Below are 19,600 nucleotides of genomic sequence, written 5' to 3'. Positions count from 1 at the left end.
GTTGATGTTCAGAAAATTTGTTTTGAATTGAAGGGCTAATTGTAAAAGTCGCCTTAGTCATTTTTTTGTTCACACAACTTAAAACATTTTTTTTTTTTCATATTTCATCAATTTTAAAGGGAAAAATGAGTAGGTATTGAAATGCGTTCTGGGATAGTTGAAGATGTTTTTTTAATACTAGACCATGAAGTTTTTACATTATCACTGAAGCAGGACAACAACGTTTTCATTGATTTGTACAAAAATCACTGCTGACTAAGGCGACTTTCACAATTAGCCCTTCAATTGATAAAAGAGCAGAGAGTGAGTGTGACTGAATCAGGAATTTTTTGTTAGGGCTTTTCAAAGTAGATCTTTTCTAGGGAATGGAGTATGGCAGAAACTTCTAAATTGAAAATTAAAGAATATTTATGAGCTGTGAAGTTGGTAATTCTACCATCAATAGAAAAAGCATAGCCTGCATATTGAAACTCATTTTTAGAACCATCTGTGAAGCATAAAATGAATTCATGATATTCTGCTATGATCTCAGTATATTTTTCTTTGATGAAACCAGATGGATACTCATTTTTTTTTTGTATTGGGATAAGGATAGATTGAATTCTGGTAAAATTAATTTCCAGGGAGGAAATTTATTGTATTTGGAAGTTACCCTTACAACAATTGTCTATGTCAACATTTACCTACGTTTTTTTCCAACATAATGATGGAAAAGTGACCAATAAGTTATTGGGAAATATATAATCGCACGACAGAAAAATGTGTACGAACGACAACAGCAAACGACAATAAAAGCTGTTGTAGCGACAATTTAGGTCTTTACAACGACAGGTTTTCAACGACAAAATAATAAGTCAGCACAACTATTTTTAATTATGAATCACGACAATTTCTCCCGCCAAAAAAGCATGTCTAAGCGACAGAATAAAATTTTAAACGACAGAACAATGTATGACTAATTTTATATCAGAAAATACATGAAAAAGGGATGAATAAAATATTGGTTTGGGAAGCTAGCAAAAATCATTAAAAATTGCTCTAAAATTACTGCAAAAACTGCGTGACAATTTTCAAATATGAAATGTGAGCTTCCTATGGACTTTGAGATGGCAGTTTGCACAATAATATACCTTTGTGTTCTATCATAATGAGAATGTGCCAATTTTTCCACAAAAAAATGAAGTTCATGACACTTCATGACATTCATTTTCAAGAACATGGCGTGTGACATACAAGTGGAAGGACATTTGGGGTATAAAATCGAATGTACACCAATGAAAGGGAGACTAAAAATATCAATACCTACCAAATGTAAAATGTGAGGGAGGTGATGCCTGCATGGACCAAAAAAAAAAAAAAATCATGCTAAAACCTTGAGAAATTTGCTGTGTACCTACCCAAAATTTACCACTTTTTGAAAACAATCCACCTATCATTTTATGAAAATTTCTATTTTTTCCCCCATTTTATTTTATTTTCAACTTTTTTGGTAAAAATAGGTGTGCTGATGGATTAAAATAAAAATAAAAATAGACGTGTTAACAGATATTTCTGTCCTGATTTTTTCTTTATACTACTGTCGTTCAATTTATTCAACTGTCGTTCAATTTTTTATTTGTCGTGGACATTTTTTATCTGTCGTGCAAATATATGATTGTCGTTCAATTTTTTTTTCTGTCGTTCAATTTCTTTTTTGGCCGGGCAATTCTTTTATTTGTCGGGCCTGTCGTTTAGACCACCTTTTCTGTCGTGCAATTCACCTATTCTGTTGTAACGATAAATCATACCCTAAGTTATTTAATAGGAATCTTCTGTTTGTAAAGAAGCCAGGTTAATGAAAATTTTCTCGTTATTTCTGACACCTCGTCATGCCATCTAGACATGTAGATTACATCTACAACTATGTCGACCAATTTTTCAGAATTAAAATATCTGTTTTAGTGTTTAAAAGTTCAGTAAACATTTATAAATATGATCTTTGTTTAAGGAGAAAAAAATTTTTTTAACGGCATTGATAAAATTATTCACTTTTCCATAGTTTGGAGTTGTCGTGTTATGTCGATGTGAAAGTCGATCATCCACAAATACATCGATACCAACATCGACCAAATTTTCAAAGATTTCTCAAATTTGAAAAATTAAGTTGATATTGCGGATGTATTTGTTGATGTCAAATTTCACATGAACATTAACATAGACATGTTGTCGACATGAAAATGTATTAGTTTAGTACTCTTAGATAACCTGTTGCACTTTTCAATATAAAGAGATTAATGTTTAACCACTGAATACAGACTTTCTGTCTGTACTTCTCGGAGGTGGCCTCTGTGTCAATGCTTCTTTCACTTTCAGCACGAGCAATGGCCAACCAAGTGTGTAAGAGAAAATTATTTTTGGGAAAAAATTTCAATTTTGAAACTAAAATTTTACAATTTTGCATGGTTGGAGGTCGACGTAAATTCTGATGCCAATGTCAATTCATCCACATCCGTCACATTTGAATCCCACATGTCGATGTTAATTTTGACCCTGTGTCGAGCCAATTGTCAACACAAATGTTGATCATCATTGGTCGACAATTACATCAACAATTGGCTCAACACAGAGTCAAAATTCACATCAACATGTGCCATCCAAAAGTGACGGATGTGGATGGGTCGACATTCACATCAAAATTAGCATGGTCATTGTTATGCAGGTAGGTCTAATAGGTTTACATGGTAATTTCTTAAAGAATTTTGGAAAATACAGGAGTTATTTTCAGAATGGTTTGAAATATTTTGAATTTGTTTTTTGATTAAAGTTCTGACTGGGTTTGTTGGATTTGCTGTTGCTGATACAATGAATTTATTAGTAATATAGAAATTCCTTAAGTTTGGAGGGGGTTCACTAGCTTCTCAGTAAATGCTGTCTATAGGAGAGGATGGTAATGCTCCAATACATAGGCGTAAGGTAGCATTTTGTATTACTTTAAGGATTGATAGGTTTTTATCTGATGCACTGATATAGGCTGGACAGCCATATTCTATTTTGCTTCAAAAATTGACGCTTTTTGATGACCTTTCCAAAAAGTAATACTCATCGACTTGGACAAATTCGACAAAAAATACTCTTATTAAGTAAGTTCGACAGAGAAATAGGACTTTTGTTTGGCAATTTTAGGAACAAGAACAAGAAGAGGGCTTTTTCAACGCATAAGGCAAAAATCAATCCTTTTTGGATGTTTGGAAGGGAAGAGGGTACAAAAATTATGGGCTTACAACTTTTGAGAATTAGCATGACCCTAACAAAAAAAGCGGGGAAAAGGCCTGGCCAAGTTTTTAAAATTGATTTTTAATAAAAATAAATTAAAAATTTTTGATTATAAAATTAGTCTTAAAAAAAATCAAAAATTATTATTTAAAAAAAAAATGATTTAATTTTTTAGTCTAAGAATAAAAAAAAATTCAAAAAATGTTGGACAAATTTAGCACAAAAATGGTTCCACAAGCGTCAATATGTCAAAGCCCCCCTCCCCACCAAATTCATACCCACAGCGTGAAGGAGTTCGTTCTGTGCCCATTGAACCAAAAATCCTAAAAATGGTTGGCACAATAGGGCGCAATTAAAATTTTGCTATAGAAATTCAAACATTTAAAAGAAAATACAGTCTAACATAAAGTCGGAAAATAACATATTATTTGAAATGCTTTTGAATCATTTCGAACTCAAAATTCTTTTAAAATGCTCAAATGAAGTTTTGACAGAAATATTTGACTTTTACCAAAATTCTCACCCATTTTGGTACATTGTATTAACACCTTCTTCAAAAACTCCGAAAATCATCACTCTATTTTAGGCTCAAAATATATTTTCGTCAAAATATTCGGAATTCTCACGAAATTTTAACCTATTTTGATAGCTCACAAGGTCACTTTTGAATGATTCTACAACGGTTCATTTTCATTTGATACGGGGGGGGGGGGGGGGGGTAAAATTCAAGTACGCCCTATCGGGAGCTGTTTTTCGCGAATTTTGGTTCAACAGGCATACAACGAATTCGCCCATTTTATAGTGCCTCATAATAACCTGTACATAAAGTTTTTGAGCTCAAATCACTTCGAAAGTTTGTAATCTTCAGTTTAAAGAAACCTCCCTCCACTTTTATCACTCGTCATTCGCCTTTATCAGATCACTGATGGCTGAAAAGCCGAATACGTCACCAACTTAATGAAAGCACACGTCGTCGCCCCTACGCCATAATCTAATTCCAGCGATGAATCGCATTTCAATGAAACTCGAGTAATCGATAGCCATTCCAAAAATAGGTTCACACTACACATCCACCATGTACTCGTACGAGCACTGAAAAGGCGAACAGAATACTTAACCTTGAACTTTTTCTTTTTTTTTGAATGACTCGAGTACATCATGTACCTACTCGTAAAAGCATATAGCAGTTATTTTCAACTCAAAAGTACAACTGACGAAGGAGTAAGAAAACCCTCTCGAGAAGCCCCATTCAATAAAGCTCCAATATGTACAACTTGTGTGTCTAAATTTGAACTCGAAAAAAAACCACTTTTTCCAAGAGTATGCCTACGTTATTTTCAGTTCTATAATTTGACTTTTGAAGGATACAACCGACCGACGACGTAAAACGCATACATTAACACTCGACAAAAATATACCTTTAAAAGGAGAATTCCTGCGAATCACTTGAAATATCTAGAGGACATAGGTCGGTGACAGCTCATGCTCACCTCGCGGTCACTCATTATAATACGGGGCACTTGACTCGCCCATGTTCAAATACATACTATACACACTCGTACGAGTACATTAAGTAGGTAGGTACAATAATTATGCAGCATCGTGGCGTCTTGTTGCGTATCTTTTTGACCTACAGAAACTATTTAACTGTTACGTTTGAAAAGTCAATCATCTTAATAATAGTACGCTATACGTATGTATGTGTACATGACAACACGAGTGTAAGTCTAAGTAGTGCGTGTAGAATGTAGAATATTGTAGATGTACGCCAACGTTAAAGAGTTCGGCAGTCGGCACGCGCCCATTCGACAGGCTGGCAGCAGACGACGCGCGACCAGAATCTCGGTAATTCTTTAACCCTTTCAGACATGAGAAGAGTCTAATGGATGAAAATTGAAAGATTTCCTTATAAATGGGACGATTTTGAAATTTGAGGAAATGCTCAAGATCGGTATTTTTTTCCATCTTAATTTTCAAAATGAATTTTCGATGTAGGGGTACGAAAATTTTTCAAAAAGTTTCTCTTGGTAATACCAACATAAAAATCAAAAATTTTGGAAGCCAAAATCCAAAATTTTGAGAAAAAATAAAAAATGATTTTCTGCTCAAGTTGGGACAATTACAAATATGGGAGTGGCATAATTTTCAGATTAAAAAAAAAATTTAATTTCTCACGTTACATGGTGGTTTTGTCAGATTGCTACCACATTCACAAAAATTACCACCGAATTACTCTCTGTAATGTGGCGCCGACGTATCAACCAAACATGCAAATCGTTCGACATAAAAAAGAGAACGAAAGCGTGAGTCATTTAGAACAAATTTTAACGCCAGAATTAAAACGAATTATCGTCAATTGAAAAATTGCTCAACACCGCATCATAAAATTTTCAGCCAAAACGAGATTCAATTTTATTTCAATTTTTCCTCCTTTCGCGGAGTAGAAGTACATAATATACATAGATACGAGCTATACATCGATGCAATGTAGTTTTCATCGTTGTTTTGGTTCTCTGACAACACAACGTTATAAAGAGCAGCTCATTTAACGTGTTTAGTGCGTATAGGAAAATTGTCAACAGGCCAAAATTTTAATAAAGCCGCGGTTTAAATTCGTTCAATTATACACGTACGAGTATATACGAGTATCTCGTATATACGTAAAAAAAACAGCAATGTTATCACTGCTCTTTGCGTAAAAATGTCACAGTGGTCGTTTCAGTTTTAAAAATGAACACGCCAAACATATCGCGGTATTAGTCACAACGTAAAAATATCGCGCCATCATTTTTGGAATCGCGATGCGACAAGTAGCAAGCATGCGACTACTTGGTACAGAATTAATAACCGTGCAATGGGTCATTTGTTGCGTGTTATTTCGATCAAATTGACTCGAAATTATAAATACACCTATATTTTCGAAAGCAAAGCTTCGGCTCGTCGTAAAAACCACGTCGTCGTCGCGGTTTCACAATTCGAAATTCATCACCATGTTTTTTTCAGTTTGGAAATGTGGAAGGAGAATGAAAATTGTGTCGAATGGCGTCAGAGAAACGTGATAAAAATCAATACTCAGTTTTGTAAGATACTACCAATTTTTTTGAAAATTGAGAAAATTATGAAAAAATCTTCGAAACACACGCTGTCTCAAAATTGTTGGAAGGTCTTCATTTTGACCCCCCCCCCCCCTCCCTCAATCCTCCTATTCATTTGAAATTTCGAAAGAGAAGTGAAAACATGATGGAGGCTTCAAAATAGCTCAAAATTGGCTGTTTTCCTGTCGAGAAGATTGAAATGAAGAAACAATTTCCAGCATTACGGTTGGAGAAAAAATAGATGAAAAAATTGAAAATTTTCGACAATTAGCAGCTTTTTAGAAATTTTTAGAACTCTCCAGAAATTCCAAAATTAACTTCTGCTGCAAAAATTTTGGTTACAAGACTTTCAAGGCATACTCTAAAAATTCTGAAGAAACTGAAAAACGTAAAAATTATTTTTTAGACCATTTTCTAGAATTTGGAATCCCCCCTCACCCTCTCAACGAGGATTTGAAATATTCAAAATAACTTTAAAGCCATTATCGAGGTGAAAAAAAATTGAAAAAATCGAGGGTCGTTGTCCTACAGTACTTCTACTTTTACACCAAATTTCAAATCAATCGGTTGCAAACAGCCTGAGATAAGGCGAATTCCCTAAAAAGAATACAATTTGGGAAGCACTACAAACTGCTTAGGCACACAAAAATCATAATTTGATGGTACCAAAGACGAGAAATGGCATAAAAATCAGAATCCGATGAGTCAAAGGTCAAATAATCAGTCATCTTTCCCAGCTTCAAAATTCCAAAAAAATGTACAAAAAATTGCAAAAGTGCAATTTTAGATGTTGATTTTTATCGTGGAGGTCGACACGAAGAATTTGAGACTGAAAGAAAAACGTTTAAAAACTTTACTCAATTTAGGAGTTTGTAGCCTCAAAAAAATTAAAAATTAACAGATCGCATTTAATTTTTCCAAAATTTCGTATTTTTTAAAATTTGGGACCTGTGACCGGGGGGGGGGGGGCTTTGCGAAAGGTTCATTTTCAAAAATAAATACAAATTTGAATTCAGCACCTTTAAATCTATGGAAATCGACCTATAACACTACAATAAATTTTAGCAACTTCTGTTTTTTTTTCAAAATTGATGAGGGGGTCCGGGGGGGGGGGGGTAGAGAAGTACTGAGGGATTGTATCCAAAAAATAGGTAAATATTCGAACTCATCATTCTCGAAAACTTGACAAACGACATACAAGTACACGCCATTTCAAGTTTTCACCATGTTGGGCTGTCGTTGGGATGGAGGGGGGGGGGCGGTATGAGAAGCCTTAAAAAAATAAGTTGATACTGAGGGTGTCTACCGGAATTTTTTGACCAAAAATCACTACCTTTCAAAAAACATCACTGCCTTCTAAAATATTTTATCCCCCCCCCCTCCTCCTACAGGAATAATTTCTCATTTTTAATTTTTTTTTTTTTTTTTTTGTAAAAATAAATAAAAAAACATTAGGACTTTAGCAGGACATTTTTTAACACTTGGGATTTTTCAAGAGGGGGAGGGGACGGACGAGGCAAAATTTTACATTACAATTTTTCGCTTTTCCAAGATTTTTTCAAGCAAACGGATGTCGAGAATATAATTTTGTCATTTCAATTTTTGATTTTATTTTGATCTTTAAGGTTCTTGTTACTGTAGTAAAATTGGGTGAATAAAGAACTTTTTTCAAAATTAAAAATTTTAAAAAATTAATGGAAAATTTAAACATTTGGAAAAAAATGATGGGGTACAAATTTTTCGAAAAAGCTATTGAAATTAGTATTTCGAGGGGTATCAAATCAAATCAAGCTTTATTGTACAAGTGTTACAAATGTAAACAATATAGATAACACTCGTGGCCCTAAGATAGGGCAAAAGCCTCCCCCAGCCTGCACCATTCTTTCCTGTCCTGGGCGATCTTTTGAAAATGGTCATGGGTCAGTAGTTTCCTAAAGTCGTCCCTCCACCTAGCCCTCTGTTTCCCTTGCCTTCTTTTCCCCGTATTGAACCAGAAAGTGACTTTTTGTGTCCACCTGTTGTCCCCTAATCTAGCCACGTGACCCCCCCCCACCCCCATTTTTTTGATTTTATTAATTTGACTGCATTCCGATTATTTTTCAACTTCATTTTAATTGTTTTGATTCTAATTCGATCTCTTTTTTTAAAATGTAGCATGGATCTTTCCATTAAATTTTGAACAGTTCTTATTTTTTGTTCTATTTTTTTTAATATAGGGGTATACGAGTAAAAACATTTTTTTGTTGGGTAATGAATGAAGAAGTTTATTATTTTTGCTTCAAAATTTTAAAACTTGAATGATTATTTTTTTTTAAAAATTCAAACATGAAAAAAAAGCAAACGAGCCCGAGTGAAGCGAGGCCAAGAAAGCTTTCAAAAATGCATGTTGCAAGAAGTAAAAAAAAGTTTTTTTATGGAGGTAAGGGAGTATTTTTCTGATTGAAACTCCAAACATTTCTTGAGTTTGAACAATAAGTTTTTTCATCCAAAAAAAAGAGCAAGAAATTTTCAAAAATATGTAATTCAAATTCTAAAAAAAATCAACAAATGAGCCATTTTTTTACAAAATTTTATTGTGTGGAAAATACGAGATTTTCCGCTTTTTTTCATTTTTCACTACTTTTTGAGCAAAATTGCTGAAAATCGCCATTTTTTCACTACTTTCACTACCTGGTAAACACCCTGCTACTTCAACCCAGCAGCTTCGAAATGATTTCAATAAAAATTGCTCCCCCCCCCCAAAAAAAGATTCAGGTCCTGAAGCGCATTTTTCAAAAAAACGAAATTATTCGGCTATATATATAAAATGTGAAAAAATCAATATTTTACCAAATTGGCCTAGAAAGCTGAAATTTGGTAGGTACCCAATTTTCGACCCTCTGAATCGATCCAAAGCTGTTTCAAACCATTTAGAGCAGTTCAGGAGCCTCCAGCAAGTTTTTGAAAATTGGAATTTTCACAAAATTTTATAATAATGATTCAGGAAATCTAGACTTTATTTTGTACCCTAATTTCAGCATGTTGAATTGATTGAAGGCGGTTTCAAATCATTTTGAAGCCTCCAGACATACTTCATGAATTACAGATTTTCAAAAAGTGCCTCTAAGAAGGAGTCCAAATCAATTCTGCGCGTTCTGAATGATTCACCAGTGAATTTTCTCCATTTCAATGCAGAAATTTCTGAAAATTGAGAAATTTTATCGCCAAAATTGCTGAATTAATACACTAAAACAGTGATTTCAGTACAGCTATATAAATTCAATCAGCAATGATGACCAAATCACTGATTCAAAATGTAAATGATTCGGTGATTCTATTTTCGAGCTTGACTGACTCAATTTTGACCGTCTTTTTAGTGAAATGAGCCAGGTCAACTTATTCAAATTTTAAAAAATGGTCGAAAGTCTGAAAACGTGGATGTTCCCTCAAAATTTGAATCACTCTCCATAATCCAGTTGCTGTGACGAGATCACTGATGGGAAGAAGACAAAAGATCCACTCGTACATTGAGATAATGATCAATCAATTCTGAATTTTTTCAACATACTCAGGGCCTATACAGATAATGTAATTTACTCCCAAGTAATAAACCAAACAGCTAAAAAAAATCATACAAGAGTGGCATCGAGTACATCACAAGAAAAGATACGCGTACGTAATACGTATAATAAATAGGACAAATTGACAGAATATACATGCGGCAGCCGGCATCAACACTCGTATAAGATGGGGCACGCACCGCAGCATCTGAACGCTAAGATTCTTTCGAAGTTTAGAAAACAAACCTCGCTTGAAAAACAAAAATAGATTCGGCTATTAATAGAGCGTTCGTTTGGTTTTCGTGGGATGTAACCATAGGAGGTAAGCACCGAGCGTACGACTTTGGGGCCGAATATTTGGCAACGTTTTCGAGAAACTTTCAAGAGATCGTAAGTTTTTAAATTGTTACTGATCGTTCATATATGTACGAGTACGAGTACAGAGAGAGAGAGAGAGAAATGGAAATTCTCGAGAGTTTCTGTTTAAATACAAACGTACGTCTGGGTATCTATAGGTAGGCTATGGAGGGCTAGCTATGCACATAAAAAACAAAAAAATGATGTAGTCCAGGTACAGCTAATAAGAGTGCTTCATTAGATTTATATTATCTATGCCATATCTATCTACTTATTTGTCACATAAAATAACAAGTTAGTCGACGAAGCACGAGTCGGAAACATCGTGCATTATGAAGTACGAACATCCTCGCGAATTGATCATTTATGCGGTCTGTTTGACACGTATATCTCTTCCATTTTTTCCAAAAAATTGAAAAAAAAAACTACTGATAAAAGCCATATCGTTCCTTCCGTTCATCCGTTCAACCGATAGCAGATAGCAGGGTTTTTCAGAATGAAACATTAATTAAATCATATCTCCACCAGTACGGTACATTAATGATATAAAAATACAACACACTTCCCGAAAGGAAATGCGATAGCTAATAGACGCAGTAAAAGCTCGACCAATAAAACACAAGTGACGAGGAAGGTGAAATGTTTACGTTTCACCACTTCCTGACTTTCATACGTAGATGTGAATAATTGGTTATTGCTGTCAGTGATGAGAGTTCATTTTTTTGAAAAAAATTTTCAATCAGTCATTCATAATTGTGAAAAAAAAATAATCGCTCATCGATGCATCAGAAAGGTGTCATTTCTAGCTATCTTTTTGCGAATGCAAAATGAATAATTATTTTCCAAATGCGGGGCAAAATGTGAGAAATTCCTAACGGATTTTCAAAAATAGAACATCAATTTAAAATAATCAATGACTATCTGCATTCATTCATCTATTTTTTGGTTATCAACATTGCCAATTTGCATCACGTACCTACCTTATTTACAACCACAACATAAAAGTTCACACATTAAACTATTTTTTCGCTTTAAAAAAAATGAAAATTTCATTCATAAAAATCATCGAGCACTCGCTCGGAATTTTTATACGCGAAACTCACTTCCTCCTTATCAAAGATCACATCCTCTGTACTTCCCTGAATAAGCCACATTACACGAAAACAAAATACTCGTTACTCACCATTTCAAAATCAAAATATCATTATTTTTAGAAATTTATCATGTTCAAATCACACTCGGACGTCAGTATCATCATCACAAAAATGACATTTTATTTCATAGAAAAATTATTAAAAAAATTCGACGAACTCAGAATCACACCTTTTTTGAAAATTTGTTTACTCTTTTTCTATCTCTATTTTTGAAAATTTTCCAAATATGCTCACAATCATAAAAGTCATCTTCCCACTTTGATAAAACATTTTCGAAACATATTTTTAATTTTTTTTTTAAACTTTGAAGGGCTTCATACTAGTGAAATATTTTTTTTAGGGGGGGGGGAGATTTTTTCTTAAAAAGGACATCATTTAGAAGAATTTTGACTAGAAATTAAAAAATTTTCTCCCACTTTGATTTCTTTCATTCTTAAAAAATTTTTCCAACTTGGAAAGAGCTCGATACAAAGGGACCAAAATAGCTTGGGGGACCAAGGGATGTTTCTATTTAGAAAAAAAAAAAAATATTCTGAAAAATTCTATCGCAGAGATGGTAAATTTTCGAGTAACTTGGATTTTTTTGAAGTTTTCAAATAGGGAGCAGGAGGAGGAGGAGGAGGAGGAGGAGGGGGGGGGGTGATCAGCCATAACTTTTTTTTGACTTGAAAGAAAATCAGAAAATAAGGAATTATTTTTCTACAAAATTCAACAACTTTGGGCAGAGGGGGGAGGGCTTTAAAAAACGAATCTTCGGATTAAGAGCTACCTACTCTAAAGTGAAATAGTTTTCAAAACTGGTATTTTTTCAAGCAGGATGTTGTAACTTGTGAATTTTATTATTTTGAGAACTCGCGATACTCGAATTTTTGTTATATTCCTGTTAGTCTCCTCTTACCCAGTACCACTTATCCTTATCTGCAAAAGCTCGCTTGAAAAATACTACAAAATCGAATTTATCACGTCAAACTTCACGCTATCATATGCTCACTTCCCGGAACAAACGGATATTCGTACGTTTATACTTACGTAATTACATATAATATTCGAACTATAAGAGGGAAAAAATTCATACAAATTGCGAATATTATATAGCAGAGTGCTCGACGTGATATACGTACGTACGATGATAATAAAATAATAATTTTTCAAACGCGTAACCATAAGTGACACCGATCGGTGTTCAGCTTTAGGCGTAACTCGATTCTTGGAATTTATGAATCATATAGGATAGGATGCCATAAGTATAGCAATTTCGAATCAAACAGTAAGCAACGTTCGATTGATAACATATCCTCGCACAATCCATATAAGAAAGAACAGCTAATCTCCTAATAATACTTTCCTTCCTTTCGTTTTATCAATTTTTTAAAACGTTTGTAGTATTATAATAATCGCATACTAGTGCGTTCAAAATACTTCAAAACTCGACAGTTTCTGCGAACTTGTACATGATCACGTGTTATCCAAATGTACACTTTAAAATAACTCGAATCTTGTAAAATGCACTTGAAAATGTAAAAGGATGATCGAAAAGTTGTTATAGGTGACTAGATACATATTTATGGTGTATAGGAATGGTCGATGAACTCGATGGAAAAGATTTCAAGATGTGTCTCTAGAGTAGACTACGCCTAAACCAAAGGCAGATTAGTTAAAATTAAAAATTTCAGCTTCCCCAAATAAATGACTGAGGGTTTTACGAGGTTCTAAAATAATCGACGATTTTTTCAAAATTGCATTAAAAGTAACTAAAATCTGAAAATGTTGGTTGGACAGACACTAAGAAATTACCCAAAATATTGAACTTGAAAATTTCTTAGGAAGCCACAATAGGTATTTTATTCCGACGCTTCATGCTTCAGTAAAAAAAAAAAAATGAAAAAAATCAGTGACTAAATGACTGACAAGGGAACCTCACGATTGCGCAGTAACCGATTTGACCCAATAAAAATTTCAATTTTTGACTAATTCCGGCAAAAAAATTAAAAAATGTGCCTAAAACAGTAAAATACTTACCTAGTAATTCCCAGAAACAACCGTCGAATAGTAATGAGGCCCATAGGGTATTTTTTGGGGCTTCAAATATTCGGAAAATTTTCCAAAAATAGTCGTAGAATGCGATGGGGCAGCTACGACTTTGGTCATCATCTTTTCTAATCAGAAGTCGAGTTTCCTTAGATTTGGTCGCAATTCAGAGTCTGTGCATCCAAAAGGGTATTTTTTGGGCCCCAACCAAAAATGTTGGAAAAATGCGATTGAGTCACTACAATATTTAGAATCAACTCTTCTAGTCACAAGTCGAGTTTCAGACGATTCCAAAAGTTGTAGTTGACCAAATCATATCTTTAGACCATGTTTGAACAGTTTTTTGAAAATTTTGGACCCCAAAAATACTCTTTTTGGATGCTCAAACTCAAAATTGTGCCTCAACTCCACGAAGTTAAACTCTTGGCTAGAAAATACGATTTCCAGAGTGCAGCTACACCATCGTAATTTTCGACCATTTTGAACAATTTTTCGAGAATTTTGAGCCCCCCAAAAAAACCTTTTCGTATGTGCAGACTTGAAATCGTGTTCAAACATTAGGAATCAAAACTTACGGATAGAAAAACCGACTCCCAGAGCTGCAGCTTCCCAATCATATTTTTTGACCATTCTAACGCAATTTTTTGAAAATTCACTCGCGTTCAAACTTTAGAAAAAATAATTTGTGGAGAGAAAAGACGATTCTCAAAGTTGTAACAGCCCAATCACATTTTTTGGCAATTTTTGAACAATTTTTCGAAAATTTTAAACCCTAAGAATTCATTTTCGCACTTCAACTTCAGGAAACAAGATTTGTGGCTAAAAAAATCGATTCTCAGAGTTGTTGCTACTCAACCATATTTTTTGACAATTTTTTTTGAAAAGTTTGGACACAAAAAATTTTTTTCAGATGCTCAAATTCGAAATTGCACCTTGAACACGCGAAATCTGAAATCTCGACTCGTGACCGAAAAATACGATTTTCAGATTGGGCTAAAATCGAATCTTTGAGTTCTTTGAACCCATCGATCACTGCAAACTTGTGAGGTCCTCTTGTCAAGTTGTCAATCTATCCTGGTACAAAATTTTGACAATTTAGCCAACTTTTGACATGTCTTGCGACCTGATCTCTTCCACGCTTCTCTATACAGTCAACAATGGTCTTTTCCAAATCATTCTCTGCAAAATTGAAGTCATTGATGATTTATTCCGCCCACTGTCTGTCTTTTCTCTATAGATTTTTACCATTTAGATAATGATGAAACAGTTGGTCAACTCTGAGTTTCTGAAAAACCAGTGTAACATCACAGCCAACTCGATTCGAATACCGACTTAATTGGTCATTTCGTTTATCGAATCAATAATTATTTTATCCTGATTGTTGATTCAATCAGTTTTTTTTCTCTTGTCCGGTCGGCAATACTAAGTACTTATCTAAATTCCCTTCTTGTACTAATACTCAAGGAACTTCATCCCCTCGTCATCAATTATCCGGTCCAGTTTGTCTGCGTTGAAATCACCATATAAGCGACACCTGAAAAGGTGTCTGTCATCTTATACCTCACCACATTCGCACAGATCGTCATCAGCCAAGTGTCATCTGTGTAGGTTGGATTTTGAGCGTGTTGTTCTGCTTCTAATTCTATTCAGCGTTTTCCAGATGATGTACTTCAGTTGGTTGCCTTGGGGCAATGATTCGCTCATAGTATCGCTACTTGATGCTGTGTTCCAGATTTGACAGCGTTCAACTTCGGCAGGAGCACTCAATTCATTCACTGTTCTCAAGAAACTATGTCTAGATTTTAGTCTGCTCTCTGGTAATTCGTTGTAGCCATGCAAGGGGTGTAAGGGGTTGTGTGTTGCTTTAGTTTTTTCTGCTCTGGCAGCCACCTTGCTACGCGCTTCCAGTGGTGCAATCCCTGCGAGACAATGCGGAGTTGTGAGTGGCATTGGTCTGAGACATCCTGTCACCAATCGGCAGGCATCATTCAGGGGCACATCTACTTTTTTTAGCATGTGCTGATCGTCCCCATGCTGGGCAAGCATATTCTGCAACTGAGTAACACAGCGTTAGTGCTGATGTGTGCAGGACCTGTGGTTTAGCTACCCATCTGCTACCTACCAGCTTTCGGATCAGAGTTGTTCTAGCAGTCACTTTCATTTTGGTTTTTTCACATTATTGCTGGTAGGTGAGTGATCCATCCAGTGTCACTCCTAGATATTAGGGGTGGCCATTGTGATTCAGTGCAGTGTTTCCCCATTGGATGTTGAGCTGTCTCTTGGCCTCATGGTTTCTCAGGTGGAACGAACAGGTTTCGGTCTTGGATGGATTTGGCCTGAGGTGGTTGGCTTTATAGTATTCATCGAGTTCTTCTATTGTCTGATTCAGTGTGTCTTCCATCTCTACAAATGTGTCACTTTGTGCTATGAGCGCCAAGTTGTTTGCATAAAGGAAGCAACGTGCAGGTCCTCCAATTGATTGGTCATTGGTGTAGATATTAAAAAGGATGGGTGACAAGACACTTCCCTGCGGCAAGCCATTCTTTTGCCTTCTCCAAGTGCTGTTCTTTCCATCCAAAGTCACATAGAACCTCCGGTCTTTAAGCAGTGTCGTGATGATTTCTGTAAATTTGTAGTCCCTAGTCAGTTCATAAATCTTGTACCGAAGTAACTAATGACACACTGTGGCAAACGCTGCAGTGAGGTCCACAAACACAGCACCAGTGACCTTGTGCTGTTCAAGACCATCCTCCATGTGCTGTGTTAAACTCAGGACCTGCCCAGTACAAGATTTCCCAGGTCTGAAACCTGCCTGCTGACTGATTAGGTTCTTGTCAATATGCTCAGCTACTCGATTTAGGACCACTCGCTCAAATATCTTATACAGGTGACATAGTAACGATATAGGGCGGTAACTTTTAGGGTCATTTGGGTCTTTGCCTGGCTTCTGGATAGCAATGACATGGGCCTGTCTCCATGATCGAGGTATTTTTGATGTTTCTACATAGGTGTTGTACAATTATTCCTGGAACCATGTAACAGTTTTTGGCCCAAAATGCTTTATCTGCTCCACATACATTTTATCAACACCTGCTGCTTTTCGATTTTTGGCTGAGCGTATAGCAGCGTAATTACTAATTCAATCAAATCTGGATAAAAACTTGATAAAAATGACACGAGGCGTGTAAAACAGACCAGCCTGAAAAACACAGATAGAGACGTCTCAAATATTGATTTGAAACAATGTGGGAAAATGCATCGCTATATAAGTACATATATGTACAATTGTACAATACGATTTTCTACAAAAAACATCTCCAAACCTTATATAATACGCACGAAGGTCTCACCAAACGACCTTCCTATCACATTCAAGAGCATCGAAGTCCTCAAAAGAGTGGAAAACACATAAATACGCGATAAAGCTACAGACTCTTTCCAATTCCTACGTCATAGTATAGTAATTCGGAATTTATGAAATAAACCCCCCTCTTCCCCCCTCGCTCGCTCTCCGCAAAAAAAAAAGAAACTGCGAACAAAAAAACCAGGTACAGTACGTAATTGAATTACGACGAGAGAGAAATAAGAAGATGGAAAGAGAGTATGCGCGATGGAGAAATGACACAGAGAAGAGAGTACGGTACAGGGTGTAAAATGCGTCTCAGAGAGGATGAAAAAAAAAACAAGCAGCAGCCAAGGATAGGGAAAAACGAAAAGAAAAAGGAAAACCTATAACGATACGATATATAAGAATATAAGAATGAAAAGCGAAGAGAATCCCTGCGCGATTGCGATTCCTACTCCTAGCAACAGTCTATACGACGACGATCCGTTATCGAGGCTCGAGACTTGGAAGTCGTAATAATTAGGATGCCCGTTGATGGTGGAGGTCCGCGGTGGTACGGTGACGGTGACGATAATGCACGGCTCGCGGTACGCTGGCATGGCACCTCTTTCTCTTGTGTCCGCGTACTGTACACCGATACATAGCTGGCTCGATTACGTCATTTTGACGTCATAGCTGACTTAGACGAGGACGGGTCGGAGCGGCGGACAAAATACGCTGTACGGTGAAATGCTCGCCGATTGGTCGACCATTCTCCTGACCCCGTCACCGGTACCACAACGCAGAAGCGCCTTTTTTCATTCATAAAACTTAGTCGAGATAGACGAGATCAGTGTGGAATGATCCGCGAACTATTACGGTTATCTCTGACAAAAAACTAAACAATAAATCTATATCGTTACACGCACACGCGTTCTTTTTACATGATAGATAATATTTTTATTTATTCGGTTATTCGAGAAAATTTTTTTCCGCATAATACATTGTAGTGAATTTGTGCGGGCACAGACACGTTTTTTTTTTGGTTGTTTATCGCGTTCGTGGTCGTCGCGACAACATCGACACCCCCACATATAAATACGAGTAATTTGTATAGATAACCAATCGTATTCGGTTTCGTTATCAATATTTCGTTGATCGAATTTGAGTATAGATAAATTTTTGAAATTTCGGTCGGTCGTTGATCGTTGATATTTTTTTTCAAAAAAGAGGTGGAATTACCGGCTTACATCCTGGCATCCGAATGCGTTATACTTTTCCCGTACCCGACTTCTTCTCGATTGAGTTCGCTACGCCAGCAGCTGCCGGACTTGGGCAAAGTTGACTCGGACTCGGCGACCACGCTGTTACTCGAAGAACGGGACGCGGCAGCGCTCGATAGTAATTTCTGTTTTTTGGATTTTCTTTCCTCAGGAGGCAACACCGCCAGGTGTCCAACTGAGACCGGCTCGTCCGCGACCATGATCATGGACGGCTTGGAAACCCTGAGCACCGCACATCCGCATCAGCAATTTCTACTCTCCGAAGCAGCAGCCGCCGCAGCCGCCCGCCACTTTAGCGTGCTCAGCTTCGACTCGGTGCTGTACAGGGCCAGCGAATCTACGAATCCGAAAAGCTGCGGCACCAGCCCCATACCGGCTTCCGGAGTGCCCGATAATACCCATCAAGACGTCGATACGTCTGACGCCACTCCGGCCGATCTCAATACGCCAGTTACCACCTCGGCCGACATACCCTCTTTCTTTGGACCTTCCACCGTTGTCGAGCCTCCACCAATAACTGGTAAGTTCGCTCTAATCGAGCTATACACTTACACACTCTCTCTCTCTCACACTCTCTTCTTTTTGGGTTCTTTGGAATCGGCGTGAAAATTTACCTAATAGACTTCGCGAACCTCGCCTACAACCTTAACATTTACTCAACAGTGAATTCTAATAATACATAAATTATCGTCGAGTGTCATCTGCGCTGCAGATACAGCAAAATAGAATCGTTACCACATAGTCGTCGATAATGTGAAAAAATGCCATAGATTCATTTCTGGGTTACGTTAGGTTCGGTTATACAGTGAACAATCGTAAAATTCAACCGAAGTTTTTCAAAGGCTGACTCACTATCTTCAACGAGATAAGCATTTGAAAAAAATTTACATCTCCCTTAATCAGCATTTTCTCGCAGTCAACCCCCCTCCATCCCTCGGCCCTCCCCTAGAACATATCCGCATCAGAAATACGTCACCACCTGCGCATTGTGCAGTACCCCCCTCACCCATCTCCACCTTTCAGGAAACCCTCAACAGTTTTCGTTATATTTTGTGCAAAGAAGGCGATCGATATTACGTAATTAAAAGTGAATTCAGTTTTTCTTCGCCTAAATTTTTTTTTTTCTGGAATTGGATCTCAAATTGAGCTTCTATTTTATTTCACTTGTGAGCTACCAATTAAATAATAATGCAGAATTTGACCTTTTCAAGATTCATTGATAATTTCATAACTGTTGAGCTGCGGATTCGGAATCATTCACATACCTATTTCGTCGTCACAGACTTAGGCCTGTACCAATAAAATAAAGAGCATAGAAGGTTTAAAATGGCGAAATCGTCTTATTTTGGAGCCTTCGAGGCTAAACTCTTGGCATGAAGAAGGTACCATCGAGATACTTTGATCATCAAAGATTTAGATTTCCACATTGAGTGGTTCTTGAGTAACGTCACTTTTATTTTCAAAAAATGTAATAATTTTTTCATTTAAAATCTGTCCGACCGATTTCGACAAAACATGGGCCATATTGCGAGGACTTACGAGAGCTTTTCACAAAAAAAATCAACAC

General features: G+C 36.3%; 1 protein-coding gene across 2 annotated transcripts in view; it reads left to right on the top strand.

The window, feature by feature from the left end:
- LOC135840107 (E3 SUMO-protein ligase EGR2-like) overlaps window positions 1–19,600 on the top strand; it is a 61,719-nt gene that overhangs the window by 25,436 nt on the left and 16,683 nt on the right. Inside the window, exon 2 of one of the 2 annotated variants that reach the window (XM_065356458.1) lies at window positions 18,185–18,553. The exons of the other annotated variant lie outside the window; for it this stretch is intronic. Within the exon in view, the coding sequence (XP_065212530.1) occupies window positions 18,185–18,553 (369 nt within the window). The remainder of the gene's footprint in view (window positions 1–18,184; window positions 18,554–19,600) is intronic. 2 annotated transcript variants of the gene reach the window in all.

The sequence above is a fragment of the Planococcus citri genome, chromosome 1 (assembly GCF_950023065.1).
Source record: "Planococcus citri chromosome 1, ihPlaCitr1.1, whole genome shotgun sequence".
Classification (NCBI taxonomy): domain Eukaryota; kingdom Metazoa; phylum Arthropoda; class Insecta; order Hemiptera; family Pseudococcidae; genus Planococcus; species Planococcus citri.
The sequence above is the reverse complement of the archived record's forward strand: the minus strand, read 5'-3'. Positions and strand labels throughout refer to the sequence as shown.